At 68.3% G+C, this 21,621-nt stretch overlaps 1 protein-coding gene across 3 annotated transcripts; it reads right to left on the reverse strand.

The window, feature by feature from the left end:
- Positions 1-1,461: 1,461 nt before the first annotated feature.
- Positions 1,462-21,207, reverse strand: PALM (paralemmin). Of its 3 annotated transcripts, XM_054805786.1 has the most exons (10): positions 20,958-21,207; positions 11,139-11,187; positions 10,128-10,208; positions 9,896-10,026; positions 8,226-8,349; positions 7,751-7,772; positions 7,432-7,494; positions 6,269-6,400; positions 4,559-4,698; positions 1,462-4,390 (listed from the first exon to the last, which is right to left on the reverse strand). In XM_054805786.1, exons 1-10 carry the CDS (start codon positions 20,960-20,962, stop codon positions 4,112-4,114), a joined length of 1,026 nt encoding a protein of 341 aa, XP_054661761.1. In that variant the 5' UTR covers positions 20,963-21,207; the 3' UTR covers positions 1,462-4,111. The 3 variants fall into 3 exon arrangements, with proteins under 3 accessions (XP_054661761.1, XP_054661759.1, XP_054661760.1); XM_054805784.1 differs by having other exon boundaries at positions 1,462-4,698; positions 20,958-21,202; XM_054805785.1 differs by lacking the exon at positions 6,269-6,400 and having other exon boundaries at positions 1,462-4,698; positions 20,958-21,196.
- Positions 21,208-21,621: the final 414 nt, after the last annotated feature.

Raw genomic sequence — 21,621 nt, forward strand, 5'->3', positions numbered from 1 at the left:
TTACCCCCTGCCCGGCCCCTTGGTGCCCCTGGCCCCACTCTCTGGGCTGCCGGCTCTGGCACTGGCTGGCCCGGGGACGTCGGTTTCGATGAGGCTGCCAGGCGGCTCTGTGTTTCCGGGCCAGAGAGTGGAGCCTGTTTTACCATGGGGTTGAGACAAAGTCCACAGGCGATGGCCGGGGAGCCGGGGAGCACACCACACCTGCGGTAGGGTGTGTGCGTGGCTGGCTGGGCTGGCACCGGGCAGAGCCAGGGCTCCACCACCCCGGAAACGAGCCCTGGCATCCCGGCCCTGGGCACAAGTGGGACCCACGCCAGCCCGGGGGTGGGCAGAGACCCACGGCCACGTGGTGACAGCTCCTGGGGGGGCCTGACCCCAGCGCTGCCACTTGGGACAAGCAGGAAACTGGGCTGCCACGTCCCCTTCACCTGGGCATGCCTGCTAGCATCGTGCCTGCATCCCTTTCCTCCCAGAATCCTGGTTCCCACCCACTCCTCCGGCGTGTCCATCACCCCAGCGCCGGGGCTGGCAACGCGGCGGTGCCGGGATGGCATCCCAACTGCGCTGCCCTTACCTGTGCCCTGGGCTCCAGGGTGGCACAGAGGACCTGCCACGGCAGGGTGCACCTGAACATCTTCCTTGCCTGGTGTCACCGTCGGTCTGGGGACGGACACCTCTGAGGCAGCTTCAGGGGCTGGAGATGCACGGGGGTGTGAAGGTGCCGCTCCCCAGCCCCTGCCCGGGGCCGTCAGTGTGGCCAGGCCCCACTAGCCCCAGGAGGGAGGAACTGAGGGGATTCATTCTGCCAGGAGAGACCTGTCCAGGCTGGATCCCAGCCACCCGGGCAGCTCCTGCCTCTCCCCCATGCCGGCTGGCTCCGGTGCTGCTGGGGGGGAATGGGGCGTTCTGTACCAGCAGCGGGCGAGTGTGGGCAGCGTGGGGGGGGGGTGGTGGGGATCCCCCATGTGCTGCCTGCCATGCTGATGGGCTGGCATCGGCTTTGCTGGGGCCTGCAACGGGTGGGCAACGGCACCGAGGCCTGAGCACCAGGCACAACCCTGCTGGGACAAAGGGGCAGCGGGGCGCTGCCAGGGCGGCACGGGAAAGCTGCCGAGCAGAGGAAGGGCTCTGTCACCCCCAGTGATGGTACAAATGCCCCTGCATGTGGCTCTTGCACCTGTGAAACAGTAGGAGGGGTGAGGCTGTGGGAAGCTTCTGGGCAGGGACAAGAGGAGCCACAGCCCCGGCAGTGAAGGGGCAGCAGGGTCCATCCCCAGCATCCCCATCCCCGGCATCCCCATCCCCGGCATCCTCATCCCCGGCATCCTCATCCTCATCGTTCCCATCCCCGGCATCCCCATCCCAGCCCCTTCCCACCCATCCGTGCCGAGCGCGGGTGCCAGGTGTTGGGGTGCCGTCCCCCAGTCCCCACGCAGAGGGCGGAGGCGCCAGGCTGGTTGGTCACACAGTTTATTTGCTCGGTTCGGGTGTCTTACAAACAACGGGGAGGGCCGGGGAGGGGGAAAACTTCAAACGGTTTCGGCACAAGTGAAAAGCACGGGGGCGCGGGAAGTGCACTTCAGCGGAGCCAGGGGGGTGGCGGGGCTGGGGCTGGGGGACGCGGCCGGGCTCCTCCTGCTGCTGCTCGGCCCCTGCCAGCCCCGGCCCGGGGGGCCTGATCCTGCTGCCTGCCACCGCAGGGGCTAGAGGCCGGCGCTGGGTCCGAAGCCAACCGAAGGGCAGGGGGTGCCGAGGGTGGGTTGGAGGGGGATTGTGGGATCCGGGGTGGGATGGGGTGAGTGGTGCTGGCCCCCAGCAAGGGGGTGGTGGGAGGTGACGGGCATCTCTGCTGGGGACCCAGCCCTAATCCAGCCCCCCAGGATCGATGGGGCAGATGCCCCGCAGCATCCAGCCCCTGCACCCCGCTCTGCGGCACTGCAGTGACGGGGGTCCGTCTGGAGGAGAGGGTCCCCCTGCCCCCCTGGGGGAGCCAATCCCACCCCGCTTCCCCAGCTCTGCCTCTCCCAGAGGCTTTCAGTGCCCGGCCGGGGCTCCGGGGCCAGGCTCCCATGGGCCAACTGGCACGGCAGCCCCATGAGCCCCGCCGCAGCCCCCAACCTCAGCCCCTGCCCCCCTCCCCTATCCCTGCAGACTCCATTGGGGGGAAAACTGCAGCCTGGGGGGGAACTGGGGGGCAACTGGGATGTCATGGGGGGGGGTCACTGCTCACACAAGGGGGCTGGGGGGAAGGAAGGCCTTGGGGGGCTGAGCCCCATCCCCAGCTGCTCTGCCACCCACGTCCCGGTGGGCTGGGCAGCGTGAAGGCTGCTCTGGGCCTGCATCGCTGGGGGCTCAGAGAAGCCCTGGCAACTCACCCAGCCACCCTGGGCAGCCGGGACCCGCTCGCACTTGGCCCAGGACCCCTGCGCCGTGCCGGCCGGTTGCACCCTGCCCAGAGCTCCTCTGCCTCCGGGCCGCGGGGACCGGGCACTGCCAGCTCGGCCACAGCCGGCTGAGGGGCCGCTGGTGTGGGGCACCAGGCACCAGAAGCAACCCCGGCCTGGCATGGGCACACGGGGCTCCAAGCCCTGGCGTGTTTGGGACAGTGCTGGCAGGAGATGGGACCCCCCGGCAGCAGCCCCTGGCCCGCCGGACCCGCGGGGTGGGCTCAGCGGCAGCGCCCAACGCCTGTGAGACGTGTCGGCTGCTGTGGCAGAAGCACCCAGGGTTTGGGCAGGGCTTGGCACCCATGGGTGCCCCCGTGGGCCCCCCGCCCTCCCTGCCTGCCCCAGCAGGTCTCAGTGGGGAGGAAACGCTGGTGCTGGTGGTGAAATCCCCGCTGAAGGGCTGGGGCACGGGGGGGTGGGGGGAGCGGGGAAGGCTGCTCACAGTCCCGGCATGGACACAGTGTCCCGGGGACACCCTCCATGGGACACTGGACCCCTGGCAGCTCCCAGTCCCGCTGTCTGGGGTGAACTGGGCTGCCCTGCTTGCCCAGGGGAGCTGATGCTGCAGCCCCCCACCTCAGAAAGCAGCTCTGCCAGGCAGCTCCAGCCTGCGGGGAGCTGGGACAGGAGGCGGATGCGGTGCTGGAGCTCCTGCCCCATCTCCAGGGGCTGTGCCCCTCCGCTCCCCTCCCTCCCTCACTGCCGTCGCCACCCACATCACCCCAGGAGGACACGGGCACCCGCCGCAGCCCCGCTCGGCTCCCCAGGCAGGTGGACCCCAGCAACGCCGGTCGGGCCGCCGAGATGCTGAGCGCCGGGGCGAGGAGCTCCTGCATGGGCAGCTGAGTCCCAGGGGGCAGAGCAGGGTCAGGGGCCGACCCCGCAGAGCCATGCGTGGCCCATGGCCCCTGCGACCTCCCAACTGCGACTCGGCATCGTGGAGGGGCCGCTGCCTCGATGCCCTTCCCTCGCCTGGACGTGCTTTGTCCCAGAGGGGCTCAGAGCTCGGGGAGCCCGGGGCCATGGGGGCAAGGATGCGGGATGGAGCGGGAGCATCCGCGGGCAGCTGGCGGGGGGACAGCCCAGGGCCTTTCCCCGCAGAAGAAGCGGATGATGGAGGCGCGGAGAGAGGGCTGGCATGGGGCTGGCTCTGTGCCTGCCGCGGGCTGGGCCAAGCGTGAGTCCTGCTGACCGCCGGCTCCCCAGGAGTCATCTACGGACACGGCGGCGTCCTCCGATCCCCAGCCCGGCCGGCTCCGTCCTCCAATGGCGGGTGGGAAGTTGCCGGTGAGAGGAGGGAAAGGCTCCAGCATTGGTGGTGGGATGGTGCCGGCGCGGGGTGAGGCCGTGCCATGGGTGGGGGCAGGTGCGCCGTGGGGTGGGGTGGGGTCTCTAATAAATATCACAGGCAGCGCTGGTGGGGTGCGGCGCGGGGTGGGCGTTGGGCAGACAGGGCGAGCGGTGCCGCGGCCACGGTTCACTGCTGCCTGCTGTGGCTTCGCAGGCGCCATGTTGGATCTCCCCGGCTCTGCTGAAAGAGGGTCCGTGTCCGGTGGGGGAGGGAGCCCAGCGTGCCGGGGCGGTGGGCCTGGCTAGCGGGGGCCGGGGCGGAGGGGGCTCGGTGGGGGCAGCCTGCTCTGGCAGCGGCGCAGGGCCAGCGGGGCTCACATCACCGTGCAGCACTTGCAGCGCTGCTTCTTCACGTCTGTCTCCTGCTCGGCCTCCTTGGCGTCTGTGGCGTTGGCGTCTGGCTTCTGCCCGCCCAGGCTCTCCTCACCTGGTGGCTGGGCGGCCGCCGGCTCCAGCGCGGTGCCGTTGGGCGGCGCATGGTCCTTGCTCACCGGCTCCGGCTTGCTCTCGGCGTCCTCGATCACCACCAGCTCGGCCTTGATGGTGCCCTCCAGCCCCAGCACCTTCTTGGTCTCGTCCTCATCCTCCACGTTCTGGTAACCCATGAAGATCATGGTGACAGGCTGCTCCCGGCTCGGCTCCATCCCCTCGCCCGGCGCCAGCACCGTGGTGCTTTCCCGTGGCTTGGCCTGCAGCCCCGTGATCTCCCGCCGCGGTGTCGGCTTCTGGCTGGCCAGGGCACTGCCAGCCTCCTCGCCCACCTTGGCCGCAGCATCGCGCCCGGCGGCTTCGCTCAGAGTGGCCTCGTCTGCCTTGTGCAGGAGCTCGTCGACCTCGGAGGAGCTGAGGGGGTGGGCCCCGTTCTGCAGGACCCCGTCCTCGGCGCTCACTGCGTGCACCACTGTGGGGACAAGAGGAGGGAGCGTGAGGGGGGCTCTGGCCAGGGGGGCTTGGGCTGGGGGCACAGGTTGACCTGGAAAAGCTCCTGCTGGTGCAACCCGCTCGGACCTGGCTCCTGTGCGGCTGGGGAGCGGCACCTTCCCCTCCCCAAAGGCCCTAGCACTGAGGCCGGGAGCCCCTGGCAGCACCCTGACTCCCCCCTCGGCCAGAGCTGCTGCCAGACACCGCCCCCCACCATCGCCTGGCCCCTGCCTGACAGCAGACAGGGAGGCCAAAACAAAGCACGACGCGAGGAGCCGTTCCCAGCCCTTGGCACCTCTGAAGCCTCAGACCCGGCTTGCCTCGCGGGAGCCACGGCCATCTGCCAGGTCGCCGACAGCCTGCCAAGCTGGCCGCGCTCGCCGCGGCGGGATGGCGTCCGGCTGGCGCCTGACTCGCCCGGGGCCGTCACGATGCTCTGCATCAGACCATTGCTGCCACCCCGAGACCCCAATGAGCACTCGGCAGGCGCTGCCCCACCGCGTCCATGTCCTGCCGCATTCCACCGTGTCCTGCTGCCTGTGGGGACCCGGTGGCCCCATGCCCGGGAGGGGACGGGGCTCTTCCACCGCCGGCGTGCTTTGCACAGCTGCTTGCGGCACTGGAGGCAGCAGACGTACGTCATGGTGAGCGGCCTCCAGCTCATCGCATTTTCCACTTGACCTGGGGCATCATGCGATGATCAGCGCAACGGCCTCAACAGCAACGGAGTGATGGATGACAACCAGCCCAGGCAGGGCCGGCTCGGCCGGGACCAAGACACGCTGCCCCGGGCCGATTGCTGCCGAGGCAGCTCCTCAGCCTGTGCTTGGAGCTGGGGGTCCCGGAGCAGCGGGGGGCTGAGCCAGGCAGCTGGTGGAGGCGAAGGCCTGCAAGGCCCGGCACAGCCACGGCCACAGGGAGGGTGTTCAACAGGACCGGCTGCCGGTGCAGCACGGTTTCCTCGGAGAGGCGGTCGGTCTACTCGGCCACCACAGTCCCCAGTAACGTGCCCCAGGTCCGTGGCTGGTCCTTGCCACCAGCACAACCATCCCTCAGGTGCCACCAGGCCCTTCGAAGCAGGTTCCCGGAGGTTCTCAAAAGCAGGTGCCGCAGGCAGGATCCAGTCCCTGTCACTGTGCCTCCTCTGTGCCCGGTGGCCACGGTCCCCTCTGCCAGCCTGGGCACGGCGGGCTGATGCAATGCCGGTGCTGCGTTCCCTGCCTGCAGGACAGGCTACCGAGTCTTGGACACGGCAGATCATCTTCTCTGCTCTCTGGTGGTGCAGGGTCATGATGTGCAACCAGGGCCGGCCCACCGGGACCATCCACACCATGCCGCCGGGACGGATCCCACGCTGGGCTGGCCAGGGCGCAGGAGTGGGGCCAGCGAGGGGTTGCCCTGAGCTGTCGCCCCTACGGAACGGGTGAGGACGGCCAGCAGCGGCTCCAGCCCTTCCTAGCCCTGGCGCCTGCCGGGATGCTCGGGCGGCCGCTCCCTCGTCCCCTGCCCTTTGCTCCTGACGTCTCCGAGTGGTGCGGGATGGGCCATACCTTTCAGCTCATCCTCGTACACCTTGACCCCCTGCAGACAGTGGTTCTGGGGGAGCATGGTGGTGCTGGACAGGACCTTGGTCTCCCCAGTCACTCTGTCCTTCTCCACCGTGATCTCCACCGAGTACATGGCTGGGACACAAAGAGGACAGCACGCGTTACGGTGGCCCTGGCCCTCCCCAGCCCCTGCTCAGCGGCCAGCAGCAGGCAGGTGCATGGTGGCAGCGGTGCAGCGCGGTGCTCAGCGGCGTTAGCGAGGCAGCAGGCGGCAGCGAGGAGTGGTGAATGGCAGAGGCGAGTGTGACATCCCAGGCACAGCCCTCCTACGGGACCCGTGGGGCCGTCGCCGTCCTGGCGCTGCCGGCATCACCTTACCTCCATGGCTTCTGCGTCCCCTGCGCCAGGGCCCAGCCAGGTCCTGGAGGGACTGTGGCAGGTGGTGCCACGTCCATCTGTCCGGCCGGTGAGCGGTGCCGGCCGCGGGGGCCTGGGCTGGGAGCCAGGCTCGTGCTTGCGGGAGGCAGCATCCCCCGCTGAGGGTGCTGGCGCCGGGGCAGCCCCTCTGCCTCCATGGGACGGGTGATCCTCGGCATCTCTCCTTCGGCTCCCAGTGACGCTTTGCTCCGAGGACCCCCGAGATGGGATCTGCCCAGCACCGGTGCTGCAGCCTGGTCTGAGCCATCCCCCCAAACCGGAGCAAACCCCTCCAGCAGCAGAGCTGTCTGCAGCCCCCCCCAGTGCGGGCAGCTCGGCCCCGCACGCCCCTGCCTGCTCTCAGCGCCCCTGCAAGCTCCCCGCCGGCAGCCAGCCACAGAGCTGCGAGCGCTGGCACGGGGTCAGCCGTGCCGGCAGCCGACGCTCCGCTCCCTCGCCCACGCACTGAGAAGCCACAAACAGGCTGGGAGCTGAAGGATGAAACCGGAGCAGAGACATGGAACAGGGGGGTGAGGGGGGGTGGGCCCAAACCATGAACCAGCCGTGGCGTGGAAGCGAAAAGAAACCCTCTGATTGCAAATAAATGATGTTCTCTGCCTTGGGCTTGGAAAGTCATCGAGCGGCAGTGGCAGGGCTGCGGGGTGGGCAATGAGCTGAGGGGCAGCGTGGGAGCGGAGGGGGGGAGCGACCGGGAAGGAGTCCTCCTCCCCAGGGACGCAGGCACCTACCTGCCTTCATCATGTCGGTGCCTTCCACCACCTTCATGGGGCTGCTGGAGACCTTCTTCTCGGCTGGGGACGGAGAGCAGAGGTGACCGCCTGAGCCAAAACGATCACCCGGTTGTCTGCGCGCCCACAGGACGGGCCCTGGGGAGGGGCTGGTGCCTGGGATGGGGGATGGGCCCCCCCCCACTGCAGGGCACCGCTGCCCCGGAGGGGACAGGGATGGGGGACGTGGGGACAGGGCTGCCCTGGCTCCCCCCACCCATCCGCTCCAGTGCCGGGGCAGCACAAAATTGGGAACCGTGGCCGAGGGGGGATCACCTACCCTTGACTGTGCCCAGGGGACTCTGCAAAACAGAAGAGCGAGGTTAGGAGCCGCCAGGAGACACTGCGCACCCGCCACCCACACACCCAGCCCCACCAGGGCAAGGGACCCCCCTGGCCCAGCCCCGCTGGCACAGAGGACTGGCAGGGCAGGGGCTCCGAGGGTGGCAGGGACACGGTGGGTGGCTGATCCGCCCAGCTGGGACTGGGGGGCACCGCAGCTGCGCCAGCACCCCGGCGCAACCCCGCAGCCATCGGCAGAGCATCCCCGCGCTCGGCCCCTCTGCCAGTGCAACCTGCCTGCTGCCGCACCGTCACCCCGGCAGCTCCCTGCTCCGCGCCGGCAGCAAGAACCAGCTCCGGTCTGGCAGGGGCTGAGCAAGTGCCGACTCCCCCCCCGCCGCCCAGGCACCCCCTCTCCCCCTTCACCCCTCCCGCAGCAGGCAGCCCTGCCCGCGGAGAGCGGCTGCGCCCACCTTCTGCGCGTTGGGGACAGCCTCTGCCTTCTCCTCCTTGGCCGGCGCTGCCACCTCCGCCAGGTTCTCCTTGGTGGAAGCCGCCGAGCTGCCGTTCTCCAGCGTCTCCAGCTCTTTCTCCAGCCTGTGGGGAGAGTTGGGGCTGAGGGGCTGTGGGGAGCCGTGGCACAGGCGGCCGCAGCAGACCTGTGAACACGGGCCAGTGACATGGCGCAGGGGAGAAGGGAGGCACAAATCAGCCCCGGGGCTCGCGAGGCACAGGGATGGACAGACAGACCTCGTCCAGAGCCATCACCATCTCTTCGCAGGGGAAAGGCGTGTGTTTGCTGGAACAAACCCAGGGGCTTCGCCAGCGAGTGCTGCCATCGCCCTTAACCTGGGTGCCCGTCGGCCGCGTGCCCCCACCCATCCCTTTGGGGCGAGCGATGCTCAGGACAACAGTTGTGGCTCCATGGCCACTGAGCAACCGGAGTGGCCACTCAGCCGACGGGCTCGGCCCACGTGGACAGAAGAAACACCCCCGTGGGCACTGGCAGGGGGACTGACCCCACAGGGTGACCCCCCAGTTCTCTCTGTCCCTGTGCAGTGACAACTGAGCCCACCACAGACGTGCCAGGGCCCTCGGTTGGTGGCACAGAGCAATGCCATTCTGCTCCCACGTGTCACCCGAAGCCTGTTCGAGCTTCCCACGAGGACAACCACCCGTTCCCAGCCACCCAGCCTGGCCAAGAGCTCTGCTGGCAGCCGGGCCCCACTGGGACACAGCAGATGTCAGGGGAGTCCCCACGGATTCATGGCTGTGTAACTCAGGGCCTCTCTGTCGGCGCGGTGGCAGCACCCCCAGCAGAGCCCCCCCTCCCTTAACTCCCATCTCCCCGCAAGACGCCGGCGGAGGAATGCACCGCGCCATTAGACGGACACAAAGGCCCCTTCGTGCCTGACCCCTCTCTGCACCGATGCTCGGTAATTAACGGCACAGCCGTGACTGATTGCATTCTTGCAGGGCAGCCGGGCTGCTGGGACACCTCCGTGCCGGGGGTCCCGGCCCCCCGCCTTCGGCAGCCCAGGCACTGGGGGCTGGGCAGGGGCTGAGGCTTCTACCCCCCACCTCCCACCCTGCCTCTTCTCCAGGGGCTGAGCCATCACGGCAGGGACGGCCATCCTTGGGGAACCGGCCCCGGTTCCCTGCCCCTGCAATCCGGGTGCTGGGCACCGAGCAGCCTCCCTGGGGGGCCGAGCCCCCAGCCCAGCCCTGGCCCCCTCCTCGTGGTCCCACACAGCTTGTGGCTCCGCGTGGGGTGTCTGTGCTCAGAGGGGCCGTGGGGCCGGATGGGCTCTGGGACAAATGCCAGCAAGAACCCAGCCGGAGGGTTCCCGGTGAGAGCGGCTGAGCCCTGGCAGCGCTGCGGAGGCACCTCCTCCCCTGGCAGCTCTGAGCTCCAGAGCGGATGTTCTCCTCTGAGCGGAGCCACGGCTGAACCGGAGCGAGCACGGCGGCACAGCGGCATGCCTCGAGCCGTGAGCCTCGAGCCTCGTGCCCAGCACGTGGGACTGAGCTGCATCTCAGCCTCCCGTCTGCCCGGGGGCAGAGAAGGTTGGGGGGTCTCTGGAGGGACCCGGGTGCACTCCGAGCACACCCCGACTCCCCGGCCCCATGCCGTCCCCGTTACCTCTGGATGGTTTCCTCCAGCTCCTTGGTTTTCACCTCATCCTCCTGCATCTGCTTCTTCATGGCCTCGTCCTCCTCGGAGGCTGATGCCGGGGCCCCCTCCAGCAGCCATCTCTCCCGCAGAGCCTTGGACTGGGGAGCAGAAAGGGGTCACGGTCCTGCCACCCCCACGGTGGGGGGTCCCTGCCACGTCCCTGGTGCAGAGGCAGCCCAGGGTCCTGGGGGATCCTCACCTTGAGATGCTGCAGCTGCCGCCTGTCGTCCTCGAGCTGCCGCCTTTTGTTCTCGATCTCCGTCTGGCGTTTCCGCTTCTCCTGGAGGGACGAAAGCGGCAGAGACGGGGTCGGGGGGGGGGTGGTGGGGTGGTGCCAGGTACCACCCGCCCAGCCAGGGCACCATCCCGAGAGTGGGGGGCAAGGGGCTCGTGGGGGGTCTGACACGGGGACACGAGCCGTGCCTGGGACTGCGAGACTGGCTTTGGGGACAGCCCCCCAGCCCTGCATCACGTCCCTGCCCTCACTGGGGGAAACCGAGGCATGGAGGGTGCAGAGAAATCAGGGCAGAGCCTGGAGTCTGTTCACCGTCTCAAAATTTACCTTCCCCTCACCCGGCCCCGCTGAGCAAGCTGGCCAGCGTGGGGGGAACCAGCCCCCACGGCCTCTCCCCGGCCCCCCTCACCGCACGTCCTGGGGCTGGTCCAGATCATTTCAGCAGAGTCAGTCCCAGCCGGGGAAGCGTCACTCGCTTTCTTTCTCCTCTGGCCCAGAACAATTTGCCCTTTGTGCAGCGGAGATCGGCCGATAGCAGGCCAGGCTGGGGAAGCTGGCAGCCCGCGGCGGGCAGGGGAGCTGCTACGGGGCAGCGACGGGGTTTAAAACCAACGCGGTGCCCGGCTCTGTGCAGGAAGGGGCTGCCCAGCGTGGCCCCCGACTGCTCGCTAACTAATGTAATTACTAGGGGTCATAGGCAAGGCCAGATCCTGCACGATCCTCAGCCCTTCCCCGGCAAAGGACAAAGGGGGAATCGCTCGTTTCCCTCCCACTCGGGGCTCGTCAAGGCATTGCTTCATTAATTAAAACTCCAGCCACCCATTGCTCGCCCTGCGCCGGCACAGCCCCTGCGCCCACACTTTCCTCCCCACTGGTGTCTGCCCCACGCGCTGCAAGCGATGGTACGGGGATGTGGGGACGCCGGCTCAAGGTCCGGCGCGCTCGTGGCGCGCTCGCCGCGCGCAGGGGACTCACCGCGATGGCCTGCAGCCTCTCCTGCTGAAGGGTGCTGGCCTCCACGACCCTGCAAGAGAGCAGAGAGCAGCAGTGAGGAGCGCGGCCGCCCCGGCGGAGGAGCTGCGGGCAGTGGGTGAATGGGGACATTGTGCCACCGGAGAACCGGACACAGCGCATGCACAAAAGCTGAACTCTTCCCTTACGCCGGCTGCTTTCTCCCTTTGCCCTTTTCCCCCCAGAGCCAAGCATCCCCCACCTGCACAGCTCCTCCAGGCACCCTTTGGCCCCCTGCCCTGCCCGAATCCCCCAGGAGAGGCACCCGAGGGTGACCCAACACGGCTGGACCCGCTTCTCCTGTGGCTGTGGCACAGATGGAAACGGCGACCACGGAGGTGCTGGAGTGGGACGGTTCTGGCCACCCCTGCGGTTCAACCTGGCTCACACTTTCCATTCCAAGCCCATTTCTTGGCTGCTGACACTTTTCCCAGACAGTGACCTTTCTGGGCTGCGAGCACAGGCACACGCACACACACGTGCACAGGCACACGGACACGCACAGACACACGCATTGCAACAGGCTCCGCTCCAGCTGGGGTTTGTGCTCCCGGGCCCGGCACCTGCCTGTGCACCGCGAACTGCCGCAGCCGTGCCCGGGGTGCTGCCGGCGGCAGCTGCCTCACCGGCCCTGACGCAGATCTCCTGGGTGTAGCCGGGCCCCAGGGTGCTGCGAGAAGGGGGTGCCCTGACCCCCCCGCCACAGCCACGTGCCCACACACCCTCCTTCCCGCGTCCCGGCGGCATGAGAGCCCCGAACCAGCCCAACGGGCAGCGCAGCCCCGCGGGGCCTGGTGAGATCCCCCACGCCGCGAAGCATCAGGTGCAGGTTCGGCTGCCGGGAGCCGCAGAGCAGGGCTGAAGGCGTCTGCCCTGGGCTGGCTGTGACTGGGGATGCTCCGGCACCGCAGGGAGCCGGCTGGCTGCTCGCCAGACGATGCTAACGAAGTGCTTAGCTGTGACAGTAATTAGGGTGGGAGGCACGGAGGTATCGTCAGACGATGGATCATTGCCGCTTAGTTCCCAGAGCAAGGGACAGCAGAGCCTGCAAGGGGGCAGCTGTGCAAGCAGCCGCTCTGGAGGAGACACCGGTGTGGAGACACCGGTCTGGGCTCCGGTCCCCACAGCTGAGCCCTTCCTCCGGCTGCTCCCTTGCACCCAAGGCCACCTGCGCTGCTGCCCTGGGCAAGCAGGAGGGAGGAAACGTGGGTGGGGGTCTGCCCACCCCTGCCCATGGCTGTTCCTGCAGCTGGTGGATGTCGGGGCTGAGGCGGCAGAGGGGAGAGCTCTCGGACTTAATTTATGCCGGTGGTTAAGTGCACATCCATTTTCACAGCTCCCAGGAGCTCCTGCCCTGGTTGAGCGCGCGGAGCCGATATGGCTGATGTGTGGGGGCCGGTGGGACGCCCCTGCACCTGCCTCTCCCCGGTTCCATCCCTGCACGCCTGGCTGGGCCCGAGGGCTTAAAAAGTGCAATTAAAACCAGGACGCAGACAGTCCCTTCCCAGCGGGCAGGAGGCAGGGAGAGGAGCGGCCACAGGGCCACCGGCAGTCCCAGCCCACACGGGGCAAGGGGGGGACAGGGAGGGACCGGCTGAGTCCCCAGCACAGCGGGAAAAGCCATTAGCAAGGAGCGAGTGCCAGGAGCCCAGTCCCACCCCGGCCTCACCGCGGCTGCGCGCTCGGGGGCACCCAGCGTCTCGGGGGCCACGGACCCGCTGGCACAGGCTGAAGCCATCCCCGGCTTCGTACGGCACCAACCACAACAGGAGCCGAGCCCCAGCCCAGCTCGGGGTGCCCATTTTGGAAGACAATGAGGACTCCAAGGTGCCACCCGGCAACCGCAGGCTGTGGGCACCCTGATGGGGGGGCACCAACCCCACTCCCCAGGTTTCTCCCCATCCCTCCTCCCACTGCTGCATCGTCTGCTGCCCGGGGGATGCAGGCTGGGCTCTGCAGATGGCCCAGGGCTGGGGGGTGGCGTGGGCAGGAGGAGAGAGCTCCTCTGTGCTCCCAGTAAGGGCTTTTTCCAAAGATGGTCTTATACATGGGGCGGGCACGGGCTGCTGCACCCCACGCACGGTACCTCCCCGGGCTGGGCTCCGGCCACACGTGCCAGCATGTGTGCCCTTCCACACTCGTGTGCAAGAGCCGGGCTTTACAGCAAATCAAATGGGCTCTGCCGGGGCAAAAGGACCCCCTGCCTCCGCCTGCCGCCTCCTCGAAGCCAGCGATTAACCGAAAACTGCTCAGAGCCGCCCGTCCTCCCCTCACCCCGCACCCCAGGATCCCGGCGGCGTGTGAAATCCAGGCCAGAAAAACAAACCGGGGAAGGTGTTGCTTTTGTAGTGGTTATTTTTGTGCTGTTTGCAGCGACGGCTGTGACTGTTTTGCACACGCAGGCGCACACCCGCCGTGCACAGCCTCCCGTGTGTCACGCCTGGCAGCCCGCGGCCCGATGCCGCACCCCGGACAGGAATTAAATAATTAGAAACCCAAAGAGAATCAGAGCGTCTGCGAGTCCCTGTCACATCCCCGCTCGCTCTGCTCTCGCTCCCTGCCCGGCTGCGCAGGGTCTGAGAGCAGCAGGACCTGGCACAGGGACAATGGGAGGGGGTGAGGGGCCGACCCCGCTCCCTCCCCGACTGTCCTGAACACCAGTTGCACCCTGCAAACCCCCCCTGCCATGGTGGGAGCTGTTCCCTCGTGGGGAGTGGGGCCAAGGACAGCGGGTTTTCCAAGGAAAACCTCCTCTGCCAACCTGCCGGAGCCACGAGTGGGGTCTGCCCTTCCCCAGCCCCGTGCCCAGGGTCTTGCCTCGCCCCCGGCCGCAGAGGAATGAACTTTCTCAGGAAAGACAAGACCCAAAGCATCATTCTCTTGCAGTTGCACAGCCCAGAGACAGAGCTGTGACAAGGACGGCGATGGACCTGGTGGGCCCCCATGGGCAGGTGTGGGGGTGTGGGGATGCAGAGCCCCGACGGGGTGAGCATGGAGTGGGCGCTGGGAGCAGCATCTGCATCACGGCCCTGCGCCCTGCCCCGGGCTCCGGCCCAAGGGGTGAAACCTCCCCCTTCAGCCCCCAACCCAGCTCCAAACCAGCGAGGACCCCCCCGGGATTCGGAGCAGCTGGGACGGCTCTCTGCAGACACGGATTATGTGCAAAAGTTGAAGGGAGGAACTGGCTGCCCCCCCCCGCCGTGCCCTGCCCCGAGCCAGGGCTGCCCGAGTGGCCATGGGGCCAGGCTGGCACCAGCTCCACCGTGCCGGGGCTGCCCTGCGCCATGGGCACCTTCCTGCTCTGGGGACATGGGTCCCCCCCCGATCCCAGCTCTCAGCACCCCGAGCTCTGAAGGCTTTGGACCAGGGCCTGTTTCTCTCCTGGATCTTGCCCTGTTTGATGGATCCAAACTTTTACAGCATTCCTAAAATGTTCTGTTCTGCTTTTCCTCCCTCTTCTATCCTCTTTATTTTCCATTATTTGCTACAGTCTCCACATTCCCGGGTCGAACGCCAGGAATCTTCCTGGCCCAGGGAGAGACGTGAAACAGGCTGGATGCCCCTCGCTGGACCCCCCCAGCCCCCCCTGTCCCAGCAGCCTGTGCACCCCAGCCCTGCTGTGGGGCTTGACCCGACCTACCGCCCGGGGGGGGACTCATTCATCGCCGCCAGACCCTGGTGAGGGGGGGGGTAGAGTGGGACAAACCCTGGTGTCCCCAGGTCCCTGCCCACTGAGATGGGGCGACGAGGTGGAAGGACGGCTGGAGAGGTCCGGTGCCCCTCAGCCAGCCCCCCGGGGCCCCGCCGTGCCCTGTCCCTGGGGGTCGCTGTGCTCGACAGGGACCCTGCTGCTGGAGGCGGGAAAGCCGGGGCCAGGGGCCCGATCCGGGGTGTGGGGGTGCCCCTGCTCCGGGCTGCCCCGGAGCCTCCCCACACCGCGGCACGGACCAGAGCAGCCTCCGAGCCGCCGTTCCCCGCTCCCCCCATCCCCCGCCGCCATCCTCCTCTTCCTCCGCCGTTCACCGCGGGGGCGGGAACCGTGGCGGTGCCGCAGCCCCGGGCCGGGCCGATGCCGATGGGGCCCCGCAGCCTCCGGCCCCGGTGACTGATGGCTCCGCCGAGCCGGGAGGCGGTTCCCTGGCAACGGCGCCATGGCAACGGGGCGAGCCGCCGGGAGGGGGATGCGCAGCGCGGGCAGAGGGACCGAGGGGCCCCCCCGGTCCGGGCAGCATCCGGGGCTGGGGGCACCACTCCCTGGGCCCTGCACCCCCGGCGGGCCAAGGCCACAGCATCCCCAGAGCCTCCCCGGAGGTTTTGGCCACACCAGCGCGAGCTCCGGATCCCATCCTGGGTGCCGGGGAGGGGCGGAAAGGTGAGCCCCGGGCTACCGAACCCGGGGGCCACCGAGCCCCTCAGGAACCACGAGCCCAGGAAAGAACCCCAAAGTGAGCCCTTCCTGCCCCCTCATTTCACCCGCTCTCATGAGCTCTGGTTAACAGGCCCATGTTTTTCCGCCCAGCGTCCACTGCACGCGTGTCCCAGCCCTGCCGGTCCCAGGGCAGCTCCTCAAGCCGTTCCCGCATGCGCTGCATGGTAGCGAGAGCCACGGGCCGTGGCACAGGAGAAGAGGTCGACAGGACCAGGGATGCAGGCGGCACTGGGGGATGACGCCCCAGGAACTCCCACCTGCAAAGGCAGCGGTCCCTGCACCCATGGATGGATACACACACACGTGTGAGCACACACACGCCCCGTGCACGCACCCGTGCTCTCCCTTGGCTCTCCAGCTCTTTCCAGCCCTGCTGATGCTGCCGTTTCCTACCATCACAAGGGAAGCCCGTGACCTTTTGTCTCCTCCCCGCCTGACATGAAACAATAATGTTTATTTGCCTTCCTCTGTTTTTTCCCATTAGCTCATCCAAATGTGCGAAGAGCCATTTCAAGCTGCTCCTCCGCTCCCCTGACCTCCGCTCCCTTTCCACCCACTCAGCTCCGAGCCAGGGGATGGCAGGGAAAGTGCCCTGCACAGGGGCACCACCGCCCAGACCCCCATACTGACACTGGCCAGCCACGACCCCGGGGAGACGGGCGCTGGTGCGGGGCCCAGAGCCCATGTAAACGGCAGCACCAACGGCAAGCGAGAGGCCGGCACTGATTTACACCACTGTTCCCGTGCCAAGAGCCAGGCCCAGAGTGACGCTGCCATGGGGAGTGCGCCTGCGGAGAGTCTGCAAAGCCTCTGTCACGAAGCCATTAGCAGCAGGGCCACTATCGAACGCCCTCGTTGGCGGTGGGCGTGGAGGGGAGGGGGCCGCAGCAGCCCAAGGGCCGGCACTTATCGACCGCAAAGGCAAATAAATCAACGGCCAGCGGCTCAGGCGAGGATGGCCAGAAAGCCGTGCTGCCGAGCAGCCGAGTGCTGGGTCCAACCCCCCTGCTCAGGTCCTGGTGACACAGGGGCTGCTCCTGCCCTGCCCCATGGTGCTGGCTACCTCCACCCCACAGCCGGCTACCATCGCCCCAGCGCTCAGTCCCACTCCTTCCCTCTCCGTGAGCCGTGCCCTCCCCACGCTCCCGCTGCCTGCGCAGCCCCATCCAACGCTGCTGCCCTGGGAGGAGACAGGGACAGGGGAGAAATGGGGGGAGGTGGGAGGAGGAGATGGCAGCCCCAGGCTCCCGAAAATGCAAGATGCATTAGAGCAAGCAGAGCTGCCTGATTGATTCTTCGGGCTGAGACGTGGGCTGGGAGTGCCAGGAGAAAATGGATCCCATGAATATTTGATGAACAGAGGCTTGGGGAGGGAGTTTGATTGGAAAATTACAGTTCTTTCAAACAATGGTTCAAGTGCCCTCCAAACACTTGGGTTTCCAGCTCCCTTCCAGTTAGAGGAGCAAGGCTCCACCAGGAAACTCCCCCACGATTTATGAATGAGAACGGAGCTGGCCGCTCCCCACGCCTGGAAGCACTGACCGGCTGGGACAGGCAGCCCCAGCGCCAGCCTGGGACAAGGCACCCTCCTCCCCGCCACCTCGGGGTGGCCCCGGCCGCATCACTTTGTCCCTGGTTCCTGTTCACACGAGGCAGTGCGGCTTTCCCACACCAACGCCACGAACACAGGCACGCACGAGGCTCCGAGGAGCCAGCAGGAACGTGACTCCAGCGTGGACTCCTGGCAGGGGCACCCTCGTGAGCCCTGGGCACCCACCGGGAGCTCGGTCCTTGGCGCCAAGCCCAGGGAAGAGCTCAGCCCACGTCCAGCCATGCTCCACCAGGAAACACCTGGCTGGGGCAGGATCCACCCCGGCTCCTCTCTCTCCTCCCGGGCTGCTGCAGGGCTCATCCTCACCCCCAAGAGCAGCTTCTGTCTGGGGCCCCAGGGGCTCACTTGCCTCCGGATGGACAGACTCGGGAAACCGGGCTCCTGCGCATGCTTCTGCCTCCAGCCCCGAGCTCTGCGCCTCCACCTGACCCTGCCCCAGCGCACGTCGTCTCCCCGACCTTCCTCCCGGCCCTTCCTCGCTGCCACCACCTCCACCGCTGGAGATGGGCCCACGCTACAGCCTGGCCGAGCCCTGGCACGGCTCCTGGCACGGTGCGAACCGTGTGACCCACCGACCCCGCACAGAGAAAGGGGCTGTTTCTGGCCAGGAAGCGGGAACGCCAACACCGGCAGCTTCCCAGGAAACCTGCTCTGGTTCCTGCCCAGCCGCGCGGGTCCGGCCAAGAGGCCCCGTCCTGAGGCGGTGGCTGAACTCTGAACCCCAAGATCCGCCGGACCTGAGCAGGGCTGGGGTGCTCTTGTGCGGCGATGCTTTATGGCTTCCTCCGGGAGAGCTGGGAACCGTGACGGTGCTGTCCCCTTGGCCACATGCAGGGACAGGGAGGGATCTGACCCCCTCCGGCTCCCTGCAGCCGGCCCGGGACGCAGCAATGGTCCAGCCTGGGGAGCATCAGCTGAGTTTTGCTTCTCCCCAGAGGCACGTGGAGAGCAGGGTCCCGAGTCCCTTCCCAAAGGGCCCCCAGGTCACCCCTCAGGCAGAAATCTCCCTCCTTCCCCTGGGTGCGACCATTGGCTTCGGATCAGGGATGGAGAGAGTCGGGAGGGGAGGCCTGGGAGAGACCCCACTCCAAGGGGACTGAAACCCGGGGAGGAGAGCAGCGACCTGCCCAGACAAACTACGGGAGCAGCCAGACACGGAGATGCAAAATCTCCAGCTGCTCAAGAGCACCGGTGGCAGCGGGAGCAGAGGGCAGATGAGCAGCCCCGACAGGACCGGCACAGCCTTTACGAGAGCTGGAACCTTTCAGCCAAACCTCCCTGGGCACCAGCGGCTCATGGCGGCCAGGACCCTCCTTCAGCCGCTGCCAGTGCCAGGCACAGCAGGAGCCAAAGCAAGGCCAGCCACACGCTCCCCTGTGCCCGTGATCTGCCACAGAGCCAGGCCGATGTCGAGGGAGCACCTCGCTGTGTCGTCCCCCACCCCCATTTCAGGACTCTCCTAAACCTCCGGCCCCATGACCAGGCTCTGGATTTGAGGGAGCAGGACTGACCCGGTGAGTCCTGGGACAGGGGTGCTGGAGCTGCAGCACCCCCTGTAAACCCGGCCCCACCTGGGGGAGTGCATTTGGGCATTTTAACCACCAATGACTTTTGCACATTTATTCCAGCCCGAAAGCTCAGGAGCCTCCTCCCAAAGAGCCGCATCCGGCTGAGCAGCCAGAGGGGCTGTACCGGCGCTGCCCACACAGGAGCCGCGCGCGCCCCGTTTTGCTTTTCAGCTGTGCCCCGCACCTGCAGACAGGACTGCAGGGAAGACGCTGCTCCCACAGCTCGGTCGGGCGAGCTCTCGCCCAGGGTCAGAAGAGCCATCGGCAGGTCCAGCGCACAGAGCTGGCGGGAGGGTCCGAGCCTCAGCACCCCTCCACGGGCTCCTTGGCCTTGCCGGGAGGGTCCGTCTGTAACCTCGGCTGCTGGAGGAGCTCGAGGAGAGTGGAGTGGGGTGAAAGGCAGTGTGCGGAGCCCAGGGGCAGGAGCTGCCGTCCCGCCTGATGCCGTTCCCCGCTTCAACCCCAGCCCTGGGTGCCTCCACCCCGGGAGACCCCACGCCCAGTCCCTGCAGCTCGTCATCGCGCCCCCTGGTTCTGCCCTTTCCCTCGCTGCCTTTTGGCAAATCATACACACGTTTTCCTCCCCAGAGAAGCACTTTTCTGACGGGATCAACGCACCGAGGAGCTGCCCAAAGCCGTGGAGCTGCCTTGGCGAGCTCTCACCACCACAAAGCCTCTCGCCCCTCCAGCAGCAAGGGGAGCCACCTCGCTCCCCTAGCCCCACAGACGCTGCACCCCAGCCTCCAAAACATCCCCAGGCCCCTGCCGGTGCCTCCTGCCCTGCTCTCAGCCCTAAGCCAGCCAGAGCCCACCCCGACCCCAGGAAACCACCATCCCGTCCCTCGCCAGCGCCCCGCAGCTCCAGGGGCTCCCCAGGTGGGAGGCAGCCGACGGTGAGCGGGACCTGTTGAGCACCCGGCATCTCGCTAGCAGGCGGCCAGTTCATCGGTGCAAGGCGAGGCACCCACGAGAAGCAGAGGGTAGCTGACCCTGGGCTGGCCACCCGGATGCCCCCGGGAAGCCCCCAGTGCCAAACCCAGGAGATGCTGGGGGGACCCTTGTTTGCCGTGGTGGCGACCAGAGCCACAGGAGGGAAGGAAAGGCCTGGGTGAGGCAGGGCCAGCCCGGCCGGCTGCTGTTGCTGGTACCCAGCTCGTTGAGCAGCCGACCACCCCGTGCACTCCCAGCACCAGCACACTGCAGGCGGGAGCCGCTGGTGTCCCCGAGGGGCAAAACCAGCGCACGGGCAGGATGGTCCCCAGCTCCCGGCCTCCCAATGGCCTCCACCTGCTCCCTCCTTCCCCATCCTCCCACAAAGCCCCCTGCCCGGCTCTGAGCCCGCCTGCAGGCACCGACCGACCAGGCAGGGCCCCACCGCAACACACAAAGGACAAGGCTGGGGCCAGAGAGCGTCCCTCCGGCGGGACCCAGCGCACAAGGATCCCCCCCGTCGCAGCTGGGTCCCTCGGCAGAGGGCTGGGGTGCGCGCGCAGGGAGGGGTCCGCGGCTCACAGCCACCCACTCACCCCAGCCACACGCAGCAGCAACAACAGGTTCAAAACACAAAAATAAACGCCCTTCCCACCCCTCCGCTTCCCGCACTGCTGCCAGCGGAGACTCGCCCCCCCGCAGCCCCCGCGCCCACTCCGGGGCCTCCACCGCTGCACCCCGAGCTGAGCCTCGGCACCCCACAGCAGGGCAGGGCCCCGGGGAGGGGCAGCACCTGCTGAGCAGCATCGGGGGGTTGCGAGGCCATGGTATTGGGGTCCCGAGCCCCCTGCACTGGGGGGATAAAGCCCCCCGTTTTGGGGTCCTGAGCCCCAGCATCTGGGGGATGTGAGCTCCCAGTTGTGGGGTTGCAAGCCCTGGCATTGGGGGGATGTGAGCCCCCGGTTTTGGGATCCCAAGCCTCGGCATCAGGGCAATAAAAACCCCCGACTTTGGGGTCCCGAGCCCCGGCACTGGGGGGGGGGATATGAGCCCCCGGTATGAGCTCCATGAGCCCACGGTGCATGGTTCCTGCAGCCCCGGTGCGGCGGTCCTGAGCCCCGGCACCCGGGGGTCCACCCCCCCCCCGGTACTGCGGTGCTCAGCCGGCGGCACGGGAGGGGGCCGCGGCCCGGTGCCGGGGTCCCGCTCTCCGCGGCGGCGGCGCGGCCGGATCCGGTACTCACTCCATTTTCCACTCGGGCTGGGCGGCCGGCGGCGGCGGCGGCGGCGGCGGCTCCGGCGGGGTCGGGCCGGGCGAGGCGCGGCGGAGCGGGGCCGGCGGCCGCCGGCGTCCCGGCGCTCAGGGCCCGGCGGGCGGCGGCATCCCCGGCGGGGCTGCGGGATGCGCAGGGATGTCGGGGCCGCGCCGGTGCTCCCGCCTCCCGCGCCACCCGCACAGCTCCGTCTGCCGGGCGCGGCCCGCCACTGCCGCCGCCCCTCACCCGGCCTCGGGGCGCGGCGCTCCCCGCCCGCCGCTGCCAGCGCCCCGGTCCCGTCCGTCCCGTCCCGTCCCCCAACCGCCGTGCCGGAGCCGCGGCCGCTTCTGGGGTGCGGAGTGGGGGGACGGACCCAAAGCGGGGTGCCCGGAGCGGGGCAGGCTGGAGGGGCCGCGGGCGCTGCCGGCTCCTTGCCCCGGGCGGGACGGGCCCCCCCTCCTGCCGGCCCAGCAGGGTCCCCACCCCTGGCACTGCCCCCCCCCCCCCCAAAGGCCACGCTCATCCCTCCCACGGCACCAGGGCCTCCGCATCCCCCGCACGCCGCCCTGATGGTGCCAAGGGTGACTGGGGAGAAGATGGGAGAGGGGGGAGCCCGGGCTGCGTGTCCCCCCTCGCCGCTCCTGCGTTTCCC

This window comes from Grus americana, chromosome 28, assembly GCF_028858705.1.
Source record: "Grus americana isolate bGruAme1 chromosome 28, bGruAme1.mat, whole genome shotgun sequence".
Taxonomy (NCBI): domain Eukaryota; kingdom Metazoa; phylum Chordata; class Aves; order Gruiformes; family Gruidae; genus Grus; species Grus americana.